General features: G+C 47.4%; 1 protein-coding gene across 2 annotated transcripts in view; it reads left to right on the plus strand.

Moving 5' to 3' along the window:
* Positions 1-14,377, plus strand: part of LOC120946684 (ovostatin homolog) — a 217,593-nt gene that overhangs the window by 12,879 nt on the left and 190,337 nt on the right. For both annotated transcript variants that reach the window (XM_040361310.1, XM_040361311.1), the window contains 2 exons: positions 2,560-2,761; positions 6,839-6,995. In XM_040361310.1, coding sequence (XP_040217244.1) covers positions 2,560-2,761; positions 6,839-6,995 — 359 coding nt within the window. The remainder of the gene's footprint in view (positions 1-2,559; positions 2,762-6,838; positions 6,996-14,377) is intronic.

The raw sequence follows: 14,377 nt of genomic DNA on the forward strand, positions 1-14,377 counted from the left end.
GGAGTGCTTTGCATTCCCTGAGTGGACAAGGTGGAGCGCATGATGGGCCATATTCTGGTACATTGTAGGTGGGCGGCGCGTGAGCCATTTACACTACGCCGCCCCAACCTACAGGAGCAAGTGCTGTATTCCCCAAACACTTGCTCCGTAGTTTGGGGCGGCGTAGTGTAATTGGCCCGGCGTATCCCCGCGTAAATCCAAGGGGGCGGCTTGTATTTAAATTAAGCGCGCCCCCGATTCGAACGAACTGCGCTTAAAATAGCCCAGTGCGCATGCTCCAGTTCTCGGCGTAAAACGTCAATGACGCCAACGTGTGCGTCATTGACGTAAAGTCATATTCAAGAACGACTTAGGGAAACGACGTACCCGACGGGAAAAGACGACGCGGACCCGACGCCATACTTAACATGGCGTACGTGGAACTGGCGTAAGGTTACCCCTCATATAGCAGGGGTAACCTTACGCTTACGCAAACGACGTTAGTGACGGTTACGCGACGCAAATTCGTTCGGGAATCGGCGTATCAGGCTCATTTGCATAAACAAATGAGACCTGAACGTAAACGCCACCTAGCGGCCGGCTGGGTAATTACATTTAAGATCCGACAGTGTAAGTGACTTACACATGTCGGATCTTAAGCGTATCTATGCGAAAATTATTCAAAGGGCCAGATTCACAAAGAGATACGACGGTGTATTATCTACAGATACACCATCGTATCTCTGACTTACACTGGTCCTATCTATGCGTCTGATTCATAGAATCAGATACGCATAGATAGGGCTAGATCCAACAGTGTTACAATGTGTTACACTGTCGGATCTTTTTTTCAATTTAAAAATGGCGCCGGGGGCGTTCCCGCTGATTTACGATAAATAATATGTAAATCAGCAAGATACGGAAATTCACGAACGTACGCGGACCCGTCGCAGTGTTCTTACGTCGTTTCCGTAGCGGTTTTCCGTCGTATACTTACCCCTTCTTTTATCAGGCGCAGCCAATGTTAAGTATAGCCGAAGTTCCCGCGTCGAATTTAATTTTTTTAACGTCGTTTGCGTAAGTCGTTCTCGAATACGGACGGACGTCGTTTACGTAAGCGTCGCAACCACTGACGTCCTAGCGACGTCAGTGGGAGCAATGCACGCCGGGAAATTTCGCGGACGGCGCCTGCGCATTTAAATCGGCGCGGGAACGCGCCTGATTTAAATAGTACACTCCCCTAGCCGCGGAATTTGAATTCCGCCGGGGGATTTAGGATCCGCCGTCGCAAGTTTGGAGGTAAGTTGTTTGTGAATTAGCCACTTGCCTCCTAAACTTGCGGGAGCGGATCTTAATTCACGTAGAACGAGCGGATCTATAGATCCGCTGCGCTACGTGAATCTGGCCCAATGAATCACTCACATAGATACGCAGGCCAAAAAAGAGAGATACTCCATCGTAACTTTACTCAGAATATGGCCCTATGTCTTCACCCCACCTCTTTAGCCAAGTGGCTGACTGTAGTGAAGTAGTATCATAGGTGTGTGCAGCCTATTGCATTAGGGTGTGCACCCCCAAAGCTCCAACACATATGCAGTGGATGGTGTCAGTAGGGCAGTGGACGGTGTCAGTAGTTTTTATTTTTATTACCGTATTTATCGGCGTATAACACGCACATGCGCATAACACGCACCCTAACTTTAAGAGGGAAGTTTCAGGGAAAATAACGTTCCACAGCCCCATGCGTATAACACGCAGGTACAGTTTACCCACTATTTATTTTTTATTATTATTTTTTTATTTTTTTTATTATTATTATTTTTTTGGGGTGAAAGATCAGGGGTCTAAACAGGGGGAATATGTGCCACATGGGGTAATTAGGGTGTGCCCAGGCACACCTGGCACACCCTGTGTGCACGCCTATGGAAAGGAGCTGTGTGTTAGTGGGCGTCCTGACACTCCTGCTCGCCCCCCTCTCACCTCAAGAGGCTGTCTCCACACCAGGAAGCTTTTTAGGGGATTTTTCTTTACCTTTACAACCCCGAATTTACCATTCACAAAAACGGCACGTAGACATAGGTGCCCGTTTTTGTGAAAATATCTCCTTAACCGTGTAGGTTGAGGAGATATTTCTTGCACCTACAGGTAAGCCTTAATCTAGGCTTACTTGTAGGTGCAAGTTGTGTGGTTGGCTTTACAACCACTTTAAGAATGGAGAGCGAGGAAGGAGCTAGTAAATATGTAATTTACCTGCTCTTTCCTTTCTAAATTAACACAATTAACACACTCACTGGGGGTTATTTACGAAAGGCAAATCCACTTTGCACTACAAGTGCACTTTCAACTCATGGGGCCCCCGGGTAATAGGAGATTATGGGGCCCCCGGGCAAAAAGAGATTATGGGGCCCCCGGGCTATAGATTATGGGGCCACACAGTATACACACATACAGTATACATGCACAGTATACACACACACAGACACACAATATACACACACATACAGTATACATACACAGACACACAATAACCGAATGGGAATATCTTTTTGGGCAAATTAAAATGTCCTGTTCTCTTTACAGCACTGAACCCCCACCCCCCAAATGTGACTATACGATGATCGCATCATTCAGAATGGCCAGCGGATCCCAAAGCAAAGTCTGCACGAGGATGAAGAGTGAAAAGCCCGTCACTATCACGGTTGTGCTGGAGTATTTTTCTGAAATCTTAACCATTCTCATCAAACCAGACACTTCTAATCATTATGAATGCACTGAATTCACCGTAAGTCATGTCCTTTCAGCTACAAAAACTCAATGTTCTAATATATCCTTTATACAATCCCACCATTTATGGACATACCGCTAAGGGAGCACAACATCACCCTGCAATAAAGTGTGAAGGTGTACTCTACCCCTGCTGTACACCACACATGCCTTCTCTTCTTCCAGTACTGACACTGAGCCCCGCTAGCTTCCTTCGATGCTCCCATCAATTCAGCAGGAGTGGTTGGGGGCAGTGGCGTAGCGTGTGGGGTGCCAGGGGGGCCACCGCCCCGGGTGCAAAATTTAGAGGGGCGCTGTCACGAGTGTGGAGAGGAGGGAGCACCAACAACAGATGGGACATAGGAACATATGCACAATGTCACCACTCCAGGCTTTACCAGTCATTATCAAGCACACTCTACTCTTCCCTACAGCCACCGCTGTCTCACACAGTGCATCATGTGACCAGACTGGAGCTAGCTGAAAATAGGTAAGTCCACGGGTCAGGGAGGCGCAAATTACTTGCCTCGCCCCAGGCGCTGACAACCCACGCTACGCCACTGGTTGGGGGTTTCATCCTGAGACCATAACACCCATTGTGTCGTGATGATTGAAGCGCCAACACCAGCCATTCCCCGATAAATTGCCCCCCAAATTTTTTTTCTGGAAGTGCCCCTCCCGAGACTAGACTCTGGAACCGCCCCCTGCATTAAATGTAACCATATTGCTACACTTAGGCCCCATACACACGAGAGAATTTATCCGCGAATACGGTCCAGCGGACCATTTCCGCGGATAAATCCTCTCGAGGATTTCGGCGGATTTTCATGCGATGGAGTGTACTCACCATCGCATTGAAATCCGCGCCGAAATCCTCTGGCGATGACGTGTCGCGCCGTCGCCGCGATTATGACGCGGCGACGTGCGCGACGCTGTCATATAAGGAATTCCACGCATGCGTCGAATCATTACGACGCATGCGGGGGATCCCTTCGGACGGATGGATCCGGTGAGTCTATACAGACCAGCGGATCCATCCGTTGGGATGGATTCCAGCGGATAGATTTGTTTGGCATGTCAGCAAATATCCGATCTGCTGGAAATCCATCCCAGGGGAGAAATATCCGCGGAAACAGATCCGTTGGCGTGTACACACCATAGGATCTATCCGCTGAAACCCATCTGCTGGGATTTTTCAGCGGATGGATTCTATGGTGTGTACGGGGCCTTAGAGGCGCCTCTCTTCTCTTTTATACTCAGTTGTGACATGACGCTACTCTTATATCAAGACATCGCTTGTATATCAAGTCAAAATGTATTACAAGTTAGCTTGTCTTGCAAAACGCTCTCAAACCAAGGTTTTACTGGGGTAGATTCAGATAGATTAGCGGATCTTTAGATCCGCGTAATCTATCTGATTTACGATACGCCGGCGCAAGTTTGAGAGGCTAGTGCTGTATTCAGAAAGCACTTACCTCAAAACTTGCGGCGGCGTATCGGAAATCCCCCGGCGGAATTCAAATTCCGCGGCTAGGGGGCGTGTACAATTTAAATCAGACGCGTCCCCGCGCCGATCGAACAGCGCGTGCGCCGTCCGCAAATTTTCCCAGCGTGCATTGCTCCAAATGACGTCGCAAGGACGTCATTGGTTTCGACGGGAACGTAAATTACGTCCGGCCATATTCGCGAACGACTTACGCAAACGACGTAAAAAATTCAAAACTCGGCGCGGGAACGACGGCCATACTTAACATAGGATACGCCGCACTTACCCCTCCTATAGCAGGGGTAACTTTCCGCCGGAAAAAGCCGAACGCAAACAACGTAAAAAAAAAAAAGCGCCAGGCGGTCGTTCGTTTCTGAATCGGCGTAAGTGCTCATTTGCATATTCGACGCGTAAAAGATATGGAAGCGCCACCTAGCGGCCGGCCTGGAATTGCAGCCTAAGATCCGACGGTGTAAGTCATTTACACCTGTCGGATCTTAGGCATATCTATGCGTAAACTGATTCTATGAATCAGGCGCACAGATACGACGGCCGGACTCAGAGATACGACGGCGTATCAGGAGATACGCCGTCGTATCTTCTTTCTGAATCCGGTCCAAAATGTATTACAAGTTAGCTTGTCTTGCAAAACGCTCTCAAACCAAGTTACTCTCAAACCAAGGTTTTACTGTATCTACAACTGGTGGTTACCATATAACACACTGGGCCAGATTCTCAAAGGGCTTACGATGGCGCAACGCCATTTGCGCCATTGTAAATCCTAATCTGGCCCGGCGTATCTATGCGACTGATTCTTAGAATCAGTTACGCATAGATATCCATTAGATCTGACAGGCGTAAGGCTCTTACGCTGTCAGATCTTAGATGCAATTTTTTTCCCGCCGCTAGGTGTCGCCGACGTCGTTTTCCCCGTCTATGCAAATGAGCTATTTACGCGAGATTCCCGAAATTACGCGCGGTCGACGCAGTGAATTTACGACGTTTCCGTAGCTTTTGCGATGCGTAAAGTTGCCCCTGCTATATGAGGGGCAACCAATGTTAAGTATGAATATACACTAAAAAACCGCGCTAACACAACACTACAAATATAGGCAGCAGCTAGCGTGTGATGACAAGAAAAATAAACAATATAAAAAGCCGCGCCAAATAACAAAAAATGAATATAATAGTTCAACAGTCCACAGGTAGTGTGAGTAATAGTGGATATTGGATTGATTCTCCAGCAGAAACAAAAACACTGTATTGATCAGAGGCTGATTTGCATGTAAAGATGTTGATTTTTCAATGCACCAGGTGACATGCATACACTGTGTGAGATCCCACCACCGGAATTGTGTATCAGCTTACCAGATAGCAAGCCTTTGGTGCAGTTGGCTATAACCCAGCCACGGCCTTTAAATCCCCCGGGCTCAGATTTCCAATCAAAAAGACAGCTGAGGTTTGGAGTTGGTGTGTAATTCCGATTTAGGGCACCCCACAATTCATCAGCAACCACAGTTTACCGATACGCGTAACCCAATCCGGCTCACATGTAGACAGGAGAATAGAAAGGGACGCAATAGCGTGATATCGTAGGTATACAAATTTATTTAAGAAAGTAATGTACTTACACTTAGGCAGTATAAACACAGCATTAAACAGATAAAACAAGCCGGCCGGCTTACGGAGCCCTCCTCCTAGGCGTGGTGACGTCACTGACGCTGCCTCCAGACGCGTTTCGTCCTATTGGACATTGAGAATGTCCAATAGGACGAAACGCGTCTGGAGGCAGCGTCAGTGACGTCACCACGCCTAGGAGGAGGGCTCCGTAAGCCGGCCGGCTTGTTTTATCTGTTTAATGCTGTGTTTATACTGCCTAAGTGTAAGTACATTACTTTCTTAAATAAATTTGTATACCTACGATATCACGCTATTGCGTCCCTTTCTATTCTCCTGTCTACATGTGAGCCGGATTGGGTTACGCGTATCGGTAAACTGTGGTTGCTGATGAATTGTGGGGTGCCCTAAATCGGAATTACACACCAACTCCAAACCTCAGCTGTCTTTTTGATTGGAAATCTGAGCCCGGGGGATTTAAAGGCCGTGGCTGGGTTATAGCCAACTGCACCAAATGTTAAGTATGGCCGTCGTTCCCGCGTCTAAATGTAAAAATGTACGTAGTTTGCGTAAGTCGTCCGTGAATGGCGCTGGACGCCATTTACGTTAACGTCGAAACCAATGACGTCCTTGCGACGTCCTTTAGCGCAATGCATGTCGGGAAATTTTAGGGACGGCGCATGCGCAGTACGAACGGCGCGGGAACGCGCCTAATTTAAATGATCCACGCCCTCTACCTGGATCATTTGAATTAGGGCCGGAGGATTTACGCTACGCCGCCGCAACTTTACAGGCAAGTGCTTTGTGAATCAAGCACTTGCCCGTAAAACTTGCGGCCGCGTAACGTAAACGAGATACGTTACGCCGCCGGAGATTTACTCCATTCTACGAGAATCTGGCCCACTGTATACATACCCCAGGTGATTACAGGAATTCTCATTTCTTCTTCTTCTTCTTCTTCTTCTTCTTCTTCTTCTTCTTCTTCTTCTTAAGGTGCCAGAAGTTGATGAGGAGACACAAGCTTTTATCAGTTTTGCGGCTACTGGTGACGAGGTTAATGTGGCGGATCGAAGAGCTGTCGTGATTGTTGTCCCGCAATCAGCCTGCATGTTTCAGAAAAGCCAACCTATCTACAACCAAGGGGAAGAAAGTGAGTGCAAAGGAAGTGAGGGAAGGTCAGACCCTCCCAAAACGTATGCTTTTTTTTCTGTCTGTTTAGAAAAAGACGAATATCCGCAGATTAAAATGATAATTTATTCTCTGTTACATAAAATGATAAATGGTTGTGGAAAAACAGGTCAGTGACATCCATTGCATCATTTGCAGCATTGTACTGCGAGTCCTGCCTGATGTGATGCTCCTCCACGGGGGAGGGAGAGGGGGCGGATCCATAGGGTTGCCCACACCTCCCAACTTTTTTAGATGGGTATGAGGGACACCTACTAGCAAACGTATATAGGCATGGGACACACCCCCCTGCCACACCCCCTTTGAGGAGAATAAAACAAATAAAAAAAAAGGTTAATTAACCACTTCAGCCCCGGACCATTATGCAGCTAAATGACCGGGCCACTTTTTTGCGATTCGGCACTGCGTCGCTTTGACTGACAATTTTTTTTTTTTTTGAATAAACATTTTATTGAATATTTTCAACAGTACAGCGTAATTCAAGACAAAAAATACTTCGGTCATATTACAAATATCATCTTGACGGAATCTTATATTGACAAATCACCCTGCAAGACTATATACTTTCCTATGCAACAATACAACGACATCGTTAAACTATAAAGGAATGTAACCGGACAAGAGATCGAGTGTCTCGGGGCGACCCACAAGTCCCACCTTGGCAGAGGAATGCGAGCTCCGTGGCCTTCCACCAGACGTCTGTGTCCGGGGTCCCCCTCTGCCCTACCCACCCCTTAACGGGGACTTTCTGTGGGCAGCACAGAGAGCGGACCGGTGGAGATCGGAGCAGAATAAGTTTAACTTCCAATATCTATGGGAGGCGATAGCCAATATTTGGCATACTACTAGTGGCTATGGTTCCACACTACCCCGCCAATTTAGGTCAGTCGGTTTCTATATTTTTAAGGGAGCATATGGTCCTATATAAGAGAAAAAAGGGGGGGTCGGACTTATCTAACTGTTAGGATTCTGGGTAAGTGTACCCCCTGATGTTATGTTAGGAATCATGTAGAACTCGGGTATCGCTTATGTAGGGGGATCTCTATACCGTGCCCAGCATGACCATGTCTGTCTGTAATTCTCGTGCGTATCTTTGGCTTGATGGATTAGGCGCTCCATCTCCTCCACCCTGTCAACACGGGCATGCCAATCCTCGACTGTCGGAACCGTTTTGGATTTCCACCACTTGGGGATACATTGGGTGGCCGCATTCACAAGGTGGAGAGTTATTGATTTCCGATATTGCATTCTAGGAATAGGCGTATGGTGTAGTAAGAACTGTGCTGGATCAAGGTTAATTGGCATTGTTGTAATTCGTACAATACGTTCATGCACCTCTTTCCAAAACCGGGCTAAATGAGGGCATTCCCACCAGATATGTAAAAGTGATCCTTCTGCTACATCACACCTCCAGCAAGATGAAGAAACTGCCGGAAAGATTTTATGGAGTTTCTCTGGTGTTCGGTACCACCTAGTACAGAGCTTGTATCGATTTTCTTGTGCTGAGACATTAATAGAACCCCTATGTGTGTGGTCCCAGATCCGGTCCCAGTCCTCGTCAGACAGGGATATGGAAAGATCCCTGTCCCAGGCTGAACGTGTGTTAGAGGATGGAGCAGATTCCGGTGTCAGTAGTGTGTGCAATGTGGATATCAGATGGCGTTTTGGTTCACCCGCTGTACATATTTGTTCTAGGGGGGAGAGATCTCTGCACCATTTCTGATGTGTCTGGGTAGGGCCTAAAAAGTGCTTGATCTGGAGATATTTAAATATGGACATATTCACCTGAGGGAGAGCTTTAGTTAGTTCCGAATAGGCTAATAAGATACCTTTGTGGAAAAATTGATGAGCTCGAATAGCCTGAGAGTTGGGATCCAATACTGGATGTTTGTAGGATATGTTTGGTGTGAAATCTGGGTTGTGGGATAAAGGGGTCAACGGGCCCGGGGAGGGAGTTGTTTTAAGTGATCGACATATTATCTTGAAATTTTTAAGCGTTGGGCCTATTAACGGGTGGTTCAGACCTTCTATAGGTATCGAATGGTAATCTATCCACGGCAAATGTGTAATTGGAAAGGGAATGAATGCATTCTCCAAGGCAATCCAGTCCTTGTTACAGCAGTGTAGATGCCAATCTACCAACCTTGTGAGTAAACAGGCTTTGTGATATAGGGCTAGGTCGGGTATTCCCAAGCCCCCCCTGTGTTTTGGTTGGATCAATTTGGACCAGCTCAGTCTGGGGGCCTGGCCTGCCCATAAAAATGTTCTACAATGTTTTTTAAATGTTGCAAAAAAGGTCTGAGGGATTGTGATCGGAACCGCCTGAAGAAGGTATAAGACCCTCGGGAGGATATTCATCTTGAGGATAGCTGATCTACCAAACCATGAAAATCTGCCGTTGTTCCAGTCCGATAGGTCTGACTTAATCTTTGAAAGAACCGGTAGAAAATTTAGAGCAAACAACCTACTCAGGTCTTTAGGGATCTTAATGCCCAGGTAAGTGACATAATCTGATTCCCACCTAAAGGGGAAGTTTTGTTTACATAAGTTGACTACTGAAGATGATAGAGAGATATTTAGGGCTAACGATTTGTCAAAATTAATTTGCAAATTCGATATGGTCTTAAACAGTTTGAAGTCTGTCAAAAGGTTGGGGATTGTGGTTATCGGATCCGAAAGGAACAGCAGGACATCATCTGCGTAAGCCGCTGTTTTGTACTGCCTTCCCCGGATCTCGACACCCTTAATGGCTTCATTCGCCCGAAGCTTTCTGAGAAAGGGTTCCATCGTGAGGATAAAAATAAGGGGGGATAGGGGGCAACCCTGACGTGTTCCGTTGGCTATGGAGAAGGCGCTCGATAGGTGGCCATTAACCCTAACCCGGGCAGTAGGAACAGAGTAAAGCACTTGGATCATTTGGGTGAGGCGTGGTGGTAAGCCCACTTTAATCAAAACTGCCAGCATATAATCCCAGGCCACTCTATCGAACGCCTTCTCAGCATCCAGTGACAGAAAAAAGCCACTTGTTTTTGAGGAGGACAGCCAATGATGTATGTTGAGGGCTTTAATGGTATTGTCCCTTGCTTCCCTGCCAGGGACAAACCCGACTTGATCGGTTGTGATAAGTTTGGGGAGCAATGGGAGAATACGGTTGGAGATTATTTTGGCATACAATTTAACTTTGACTGACAATTGCGCGGTCGTGCAACGCGGCTCCCAAACAAAATCGATGTCCTTTTTTTCCCCCCACAAATAGAACTTTCTTTTGGTGGTATTTGATCACCTCTGCGGTTTTTATTTTTTTGCGCTATAAACAAAAATAGAGCGTCAATTAAAAATAAAAAAAAATTCAATATTTTTAACTTTTTGCTATAATAAATATCCACCAAAAATAAATAAAAAAATAAAAAAAAATTCCCTCAGTTTAGGCCGATACGTACAAAAGTTTTAGGCCCAGATTCTAAAAGGGCTTACGACGGCACAACGACATGTGCGCCGTCGTAAGTCCTAATCTGGGCCGTCGTATCTATGCGACGGATTCTTAGAATCAGTTACGCATAGATAACCATTAGATCCGACAGGCGTAAGGCTCTTACGCTGTCGGATCTTAAATGCTATTTTTTTTTTCGCCGCTAGGTGTCGCCTCCGTCGTTTTCCCGTTCGAGTATGCAAATTAGCAAAATACGCGAATTCCCGAACATACGCGCGGCCGACGCAGTGAAGATACAACGTTTACGTTAGATTTGCGACGTGTAAAGTTGCCCCTGCTATATGAGGGGCAACCAATGTTAAGTATGGCCGTCGTTCCCGTGTCGAAATTTAAAAATTTACGTCGTTTGCGTAAGTCGTCCGTGAATGGGGCTGGACGCCATTTACGTTCACGTCGAAACCAATGATGTCCTTGCAACGTCATTTAGCGCAATGCACGTCGGAAAATTTTAGGGACGGCGCATGCGCAGTAAGTTCGGCGCGGGAACGCGCCTAATTTATATGATCCACGCCCCCTACCCGGATCATTTGAATTAGGCGGGCTTGCGCCGGGGGATTTACGCTACGCCGCCGCAACTTTACAGGCAAGTGCTTTGTGAATCAAGCACTTGCCCGTAAAACTTGCGGCGGCGTAACGTAAATGAGATACGTTACGCCACCGCATAGATGCGCCGATCTGCGAGAATCTGCCCCATAGCGTCTACAAAATAAGGGATAGTTTTATGGCATTTTTATAAAAAAAAAAAATGTTTTTACTATTAAAGGCTGGCGGTCAGCGATTCTTTTTTCGTGACTGCGATATTATGGCGGACACATCGGACACTTTTGGCACATTTTTAGGACCCATTGTCATTTTCACAGTGAAAAGTGCTATAAAACTGCACCGATTACTGTGAAAATGACACTGGCAGTGAAGGGGTTGAACACTAGGGGGCGCTAAGGAGTTAAAGGGGTTGTAAAAGTTTGTTTTTTATTTTCTAAATAGGTTCCTTTAAGCTAGTGCATTGTTGGTTCACTTACCTTTTCCTTCAATTTCCCTTCTAAATGTATTTTTTTTCTTTGTTTTCTTTGTCTGAATTTCTCACTTCCTGTTCCTCCTCAGTAAGCTGTTCTAAATGACTTTCCACCGCTCGGATGATGGTGGAAAGCTTACTGAGGAGAAACAGGAAGTGAGAAATTCAGACAAAGAAAAGAAACATTAAGGGAAATCAAAGAAAAGGTAAGTGAACCAACAGTGTACTAACCACTTAAGGACCGCCTCCTGCACATTTACGTCGGCAGAATGGCACGGCTGGGCGCAGGCACATACAGGTACGTCCTGTGCTAGTACCCAGCCGCGGGTCGCCGAATCGCAAAACCTGGCCGGGTACTTTAGCTGCCTAAAGGTCCGGGTCTTAAGTGGTTAAAGGAACCAATTTAGAAAATAAAAAACTAACCTTTACAACCCCTTTAAGTGTGTCCTATTGTGTGTTTCTTACTGTAGGGGGTGTGACTGGACGTGTGACGTCAGTGATCGTCGTTTCCAATAACAGGGAACAGACGATCACTGACATTGCCACAGAGAAGAACGGGGAAGGTTTGTTTACACTCACCTCTCCCCGTTCTTCAACTCCTGTGACACGATCACGGGACACCGGCAGCGTTCGGGTCCGCGGGTCCCACGGGTGCGGTCACGGAGCTTCGGACCGGGTTGCGAGCGCGCCGGCGGCGGCACGCTCGGGACCCATGGCTGGGTTCTTAAAGGGGACGTATCTGTACGCCCTTGTGCCCAGCCGTGCCACTCTGACGACGTATTTTGGCGTGCGGCGGTCCTTAAGTGGTTAAAGGAACCTATTTAGAAAATTTTAAAAAACGAACCTTTACAACCCATTTGATCTTATTTTCTGGGGCCTGAACAGAGGGCCAACAAAGGTGAATTTATGGTGTTCTGGGGCCTGAACAGAGGGCCAACAAAGGTGAATTTATGGTGTTCTGGGGCCTGAACAGAGGGCCAATAAAGGTGAATTTATGGTGTTCTGGGGCCTGAACAGAGGGCCAACAAAGGTGAATTTATGGTGTTCTGGGGCCTGAACAGAGGGCCAACAAAGGTGAATTTATGGTGTTCTGGGGCCTGAACAGAGGGCCAATAAAGGTGAATTTATGGTGTTCTGGGGCCTGAACAGAGGGCCAATAAAGGTGAATTTATGGTGTTCTGGGGCCTGAACAGAGGGCCAATAAAGGTGAATTTATGGTGTTCTGGGGCCTGAACAGAGGGCCAACAAAGGTGAATTTATGGTGTTCTGGGGCCTGAACAGAGGGCCAATAAAGGTGAATTTATGGTGTTCTGGGGCCTGAACAGAGGGCCAACAAAGGTGAATTTATGGTGTTCTGGGGCCTGAACAGAGGGCCAATAAAGGTGAATTTATGGTGTTCTGGGGCCTGAACAGAGGGCCAACAAAGGTGAATTTATGGTGTTCTGGGGCCTGAACAGAGGGCCAACAAAGGTGAATTTATGGTGTTCTGGGGCCTGAACAGAGGGCCAATAAAGGTGAATTTATGGTGTTCTGGGGCCTGAACAGAGGGCCAACAAAGGTGAATTTATGGTGTTCTGGGGCCTGAACAGAGGGCCAATAAAGGTGAGTTTATGGTGTTCTGGGGCCGGCTTTAAAGTGTACCTGTTTTGAGCCTGAGCCTTGAGCTTCCATGGTTGAAATAACTGAAATTGAAGGAATGGAATGGGGTGGGTCAGGTTTCTGGGGAAAGGGCTGGAAAATGCTGGATATCCTTCATCCAGGAAACGAGATGGGCTCTATATGACATGCTGAAGCTAGGGTGACCACGTGTCCCGGATTGCCCGGGACAGTCCCGCATTTTGAAGGTCTGTCCTGGGCACTTTCATTCCAGGACAATACAGAGTCCCGGAATGAAACTTAGGCCCCGTACACACGACCAAACATGTCTGCTGAAACTGGTCCGCGGACCAGTTTCAGCAGACATGTTCGGTCGTGTGTAGGGCCGAGCGGACAGGATTCCATCAAACATTTGCCCGCCGGGCCTTTTCCCAGCAGGCAAATATTCCTGGACTTGTTTTAAAACAGTCCGCTGGAATCCTGCCCGCTCGGACATGTTCGGTCTTCTGTACAGACCTACCGTACATGTCCGAGCGCCCGCCATCCCTCGCATGCGTCAAATGACTTTGACGCATGCGTGGAAGCATTTAACTGGCAGGCCCGCCCACGTCGCCGCGTCATCGTCGCGGCGACGCCGCGGACACGCCCCGCGTATTGTTTACGCGCGGATTTCTGTACGATGGTTAGTACAGCCATCGTACAGAAATCCCCGGGCAGACATGTACGGTGAAAACGGTCCGGCGGACCGGTTTCATCGTACATGTTTGCCGGTGTGTACGCGGCCTTACACAGCTAACCCCCGGGTCAATCTGATGACCCCAAAAAAGGCCACCACATCACCGCCTTACTGACAGTACTTGTCCTGGCAGGGAATGCCTGGAGGAGCACAATCCCCGCCCCCTGCTTGTGATTGGAGAAATCATAAATCCCGCCTCTTGTATCCAGGGCTTTTTTTTCAGGGGGAACTTGGTGGAACTCAGTTCCACCACCTCTGGCTCAGACCCTTGGGGGGGGGGACTGCCACAATCACTTGAAACACAGAAGTCCGATTTCTGTGTTTACAAGCGACAGCTCTGCACTCTGTGTAACCCCCTGAACTCTCCACTCTGTATGTAATGCAATCCTCTTGTTTAGTGTCCCTAAAAGACCCTTCTACTGTTCGTGAAATTTGTCTGACCACACCCACTATTTGATGTGATTTGGAGTGTGTGTGGGTGGAGGGGCTTTGGGTGGTTGTGGTTGAGTT

The sequence above is a fragment of the Rana temporaria genome, chromosome 8 (genome assembly GCF_905171775.1).
Source record: "Rana temporaria chromosome 8, aRanTem1.1, whole genome shotgun sequence".
Lineage (NCBI taxonomy): Eukaryota > Metazoa > Chordata > Amphibia > Anura > Ranidae > Rana > Rana temporaria.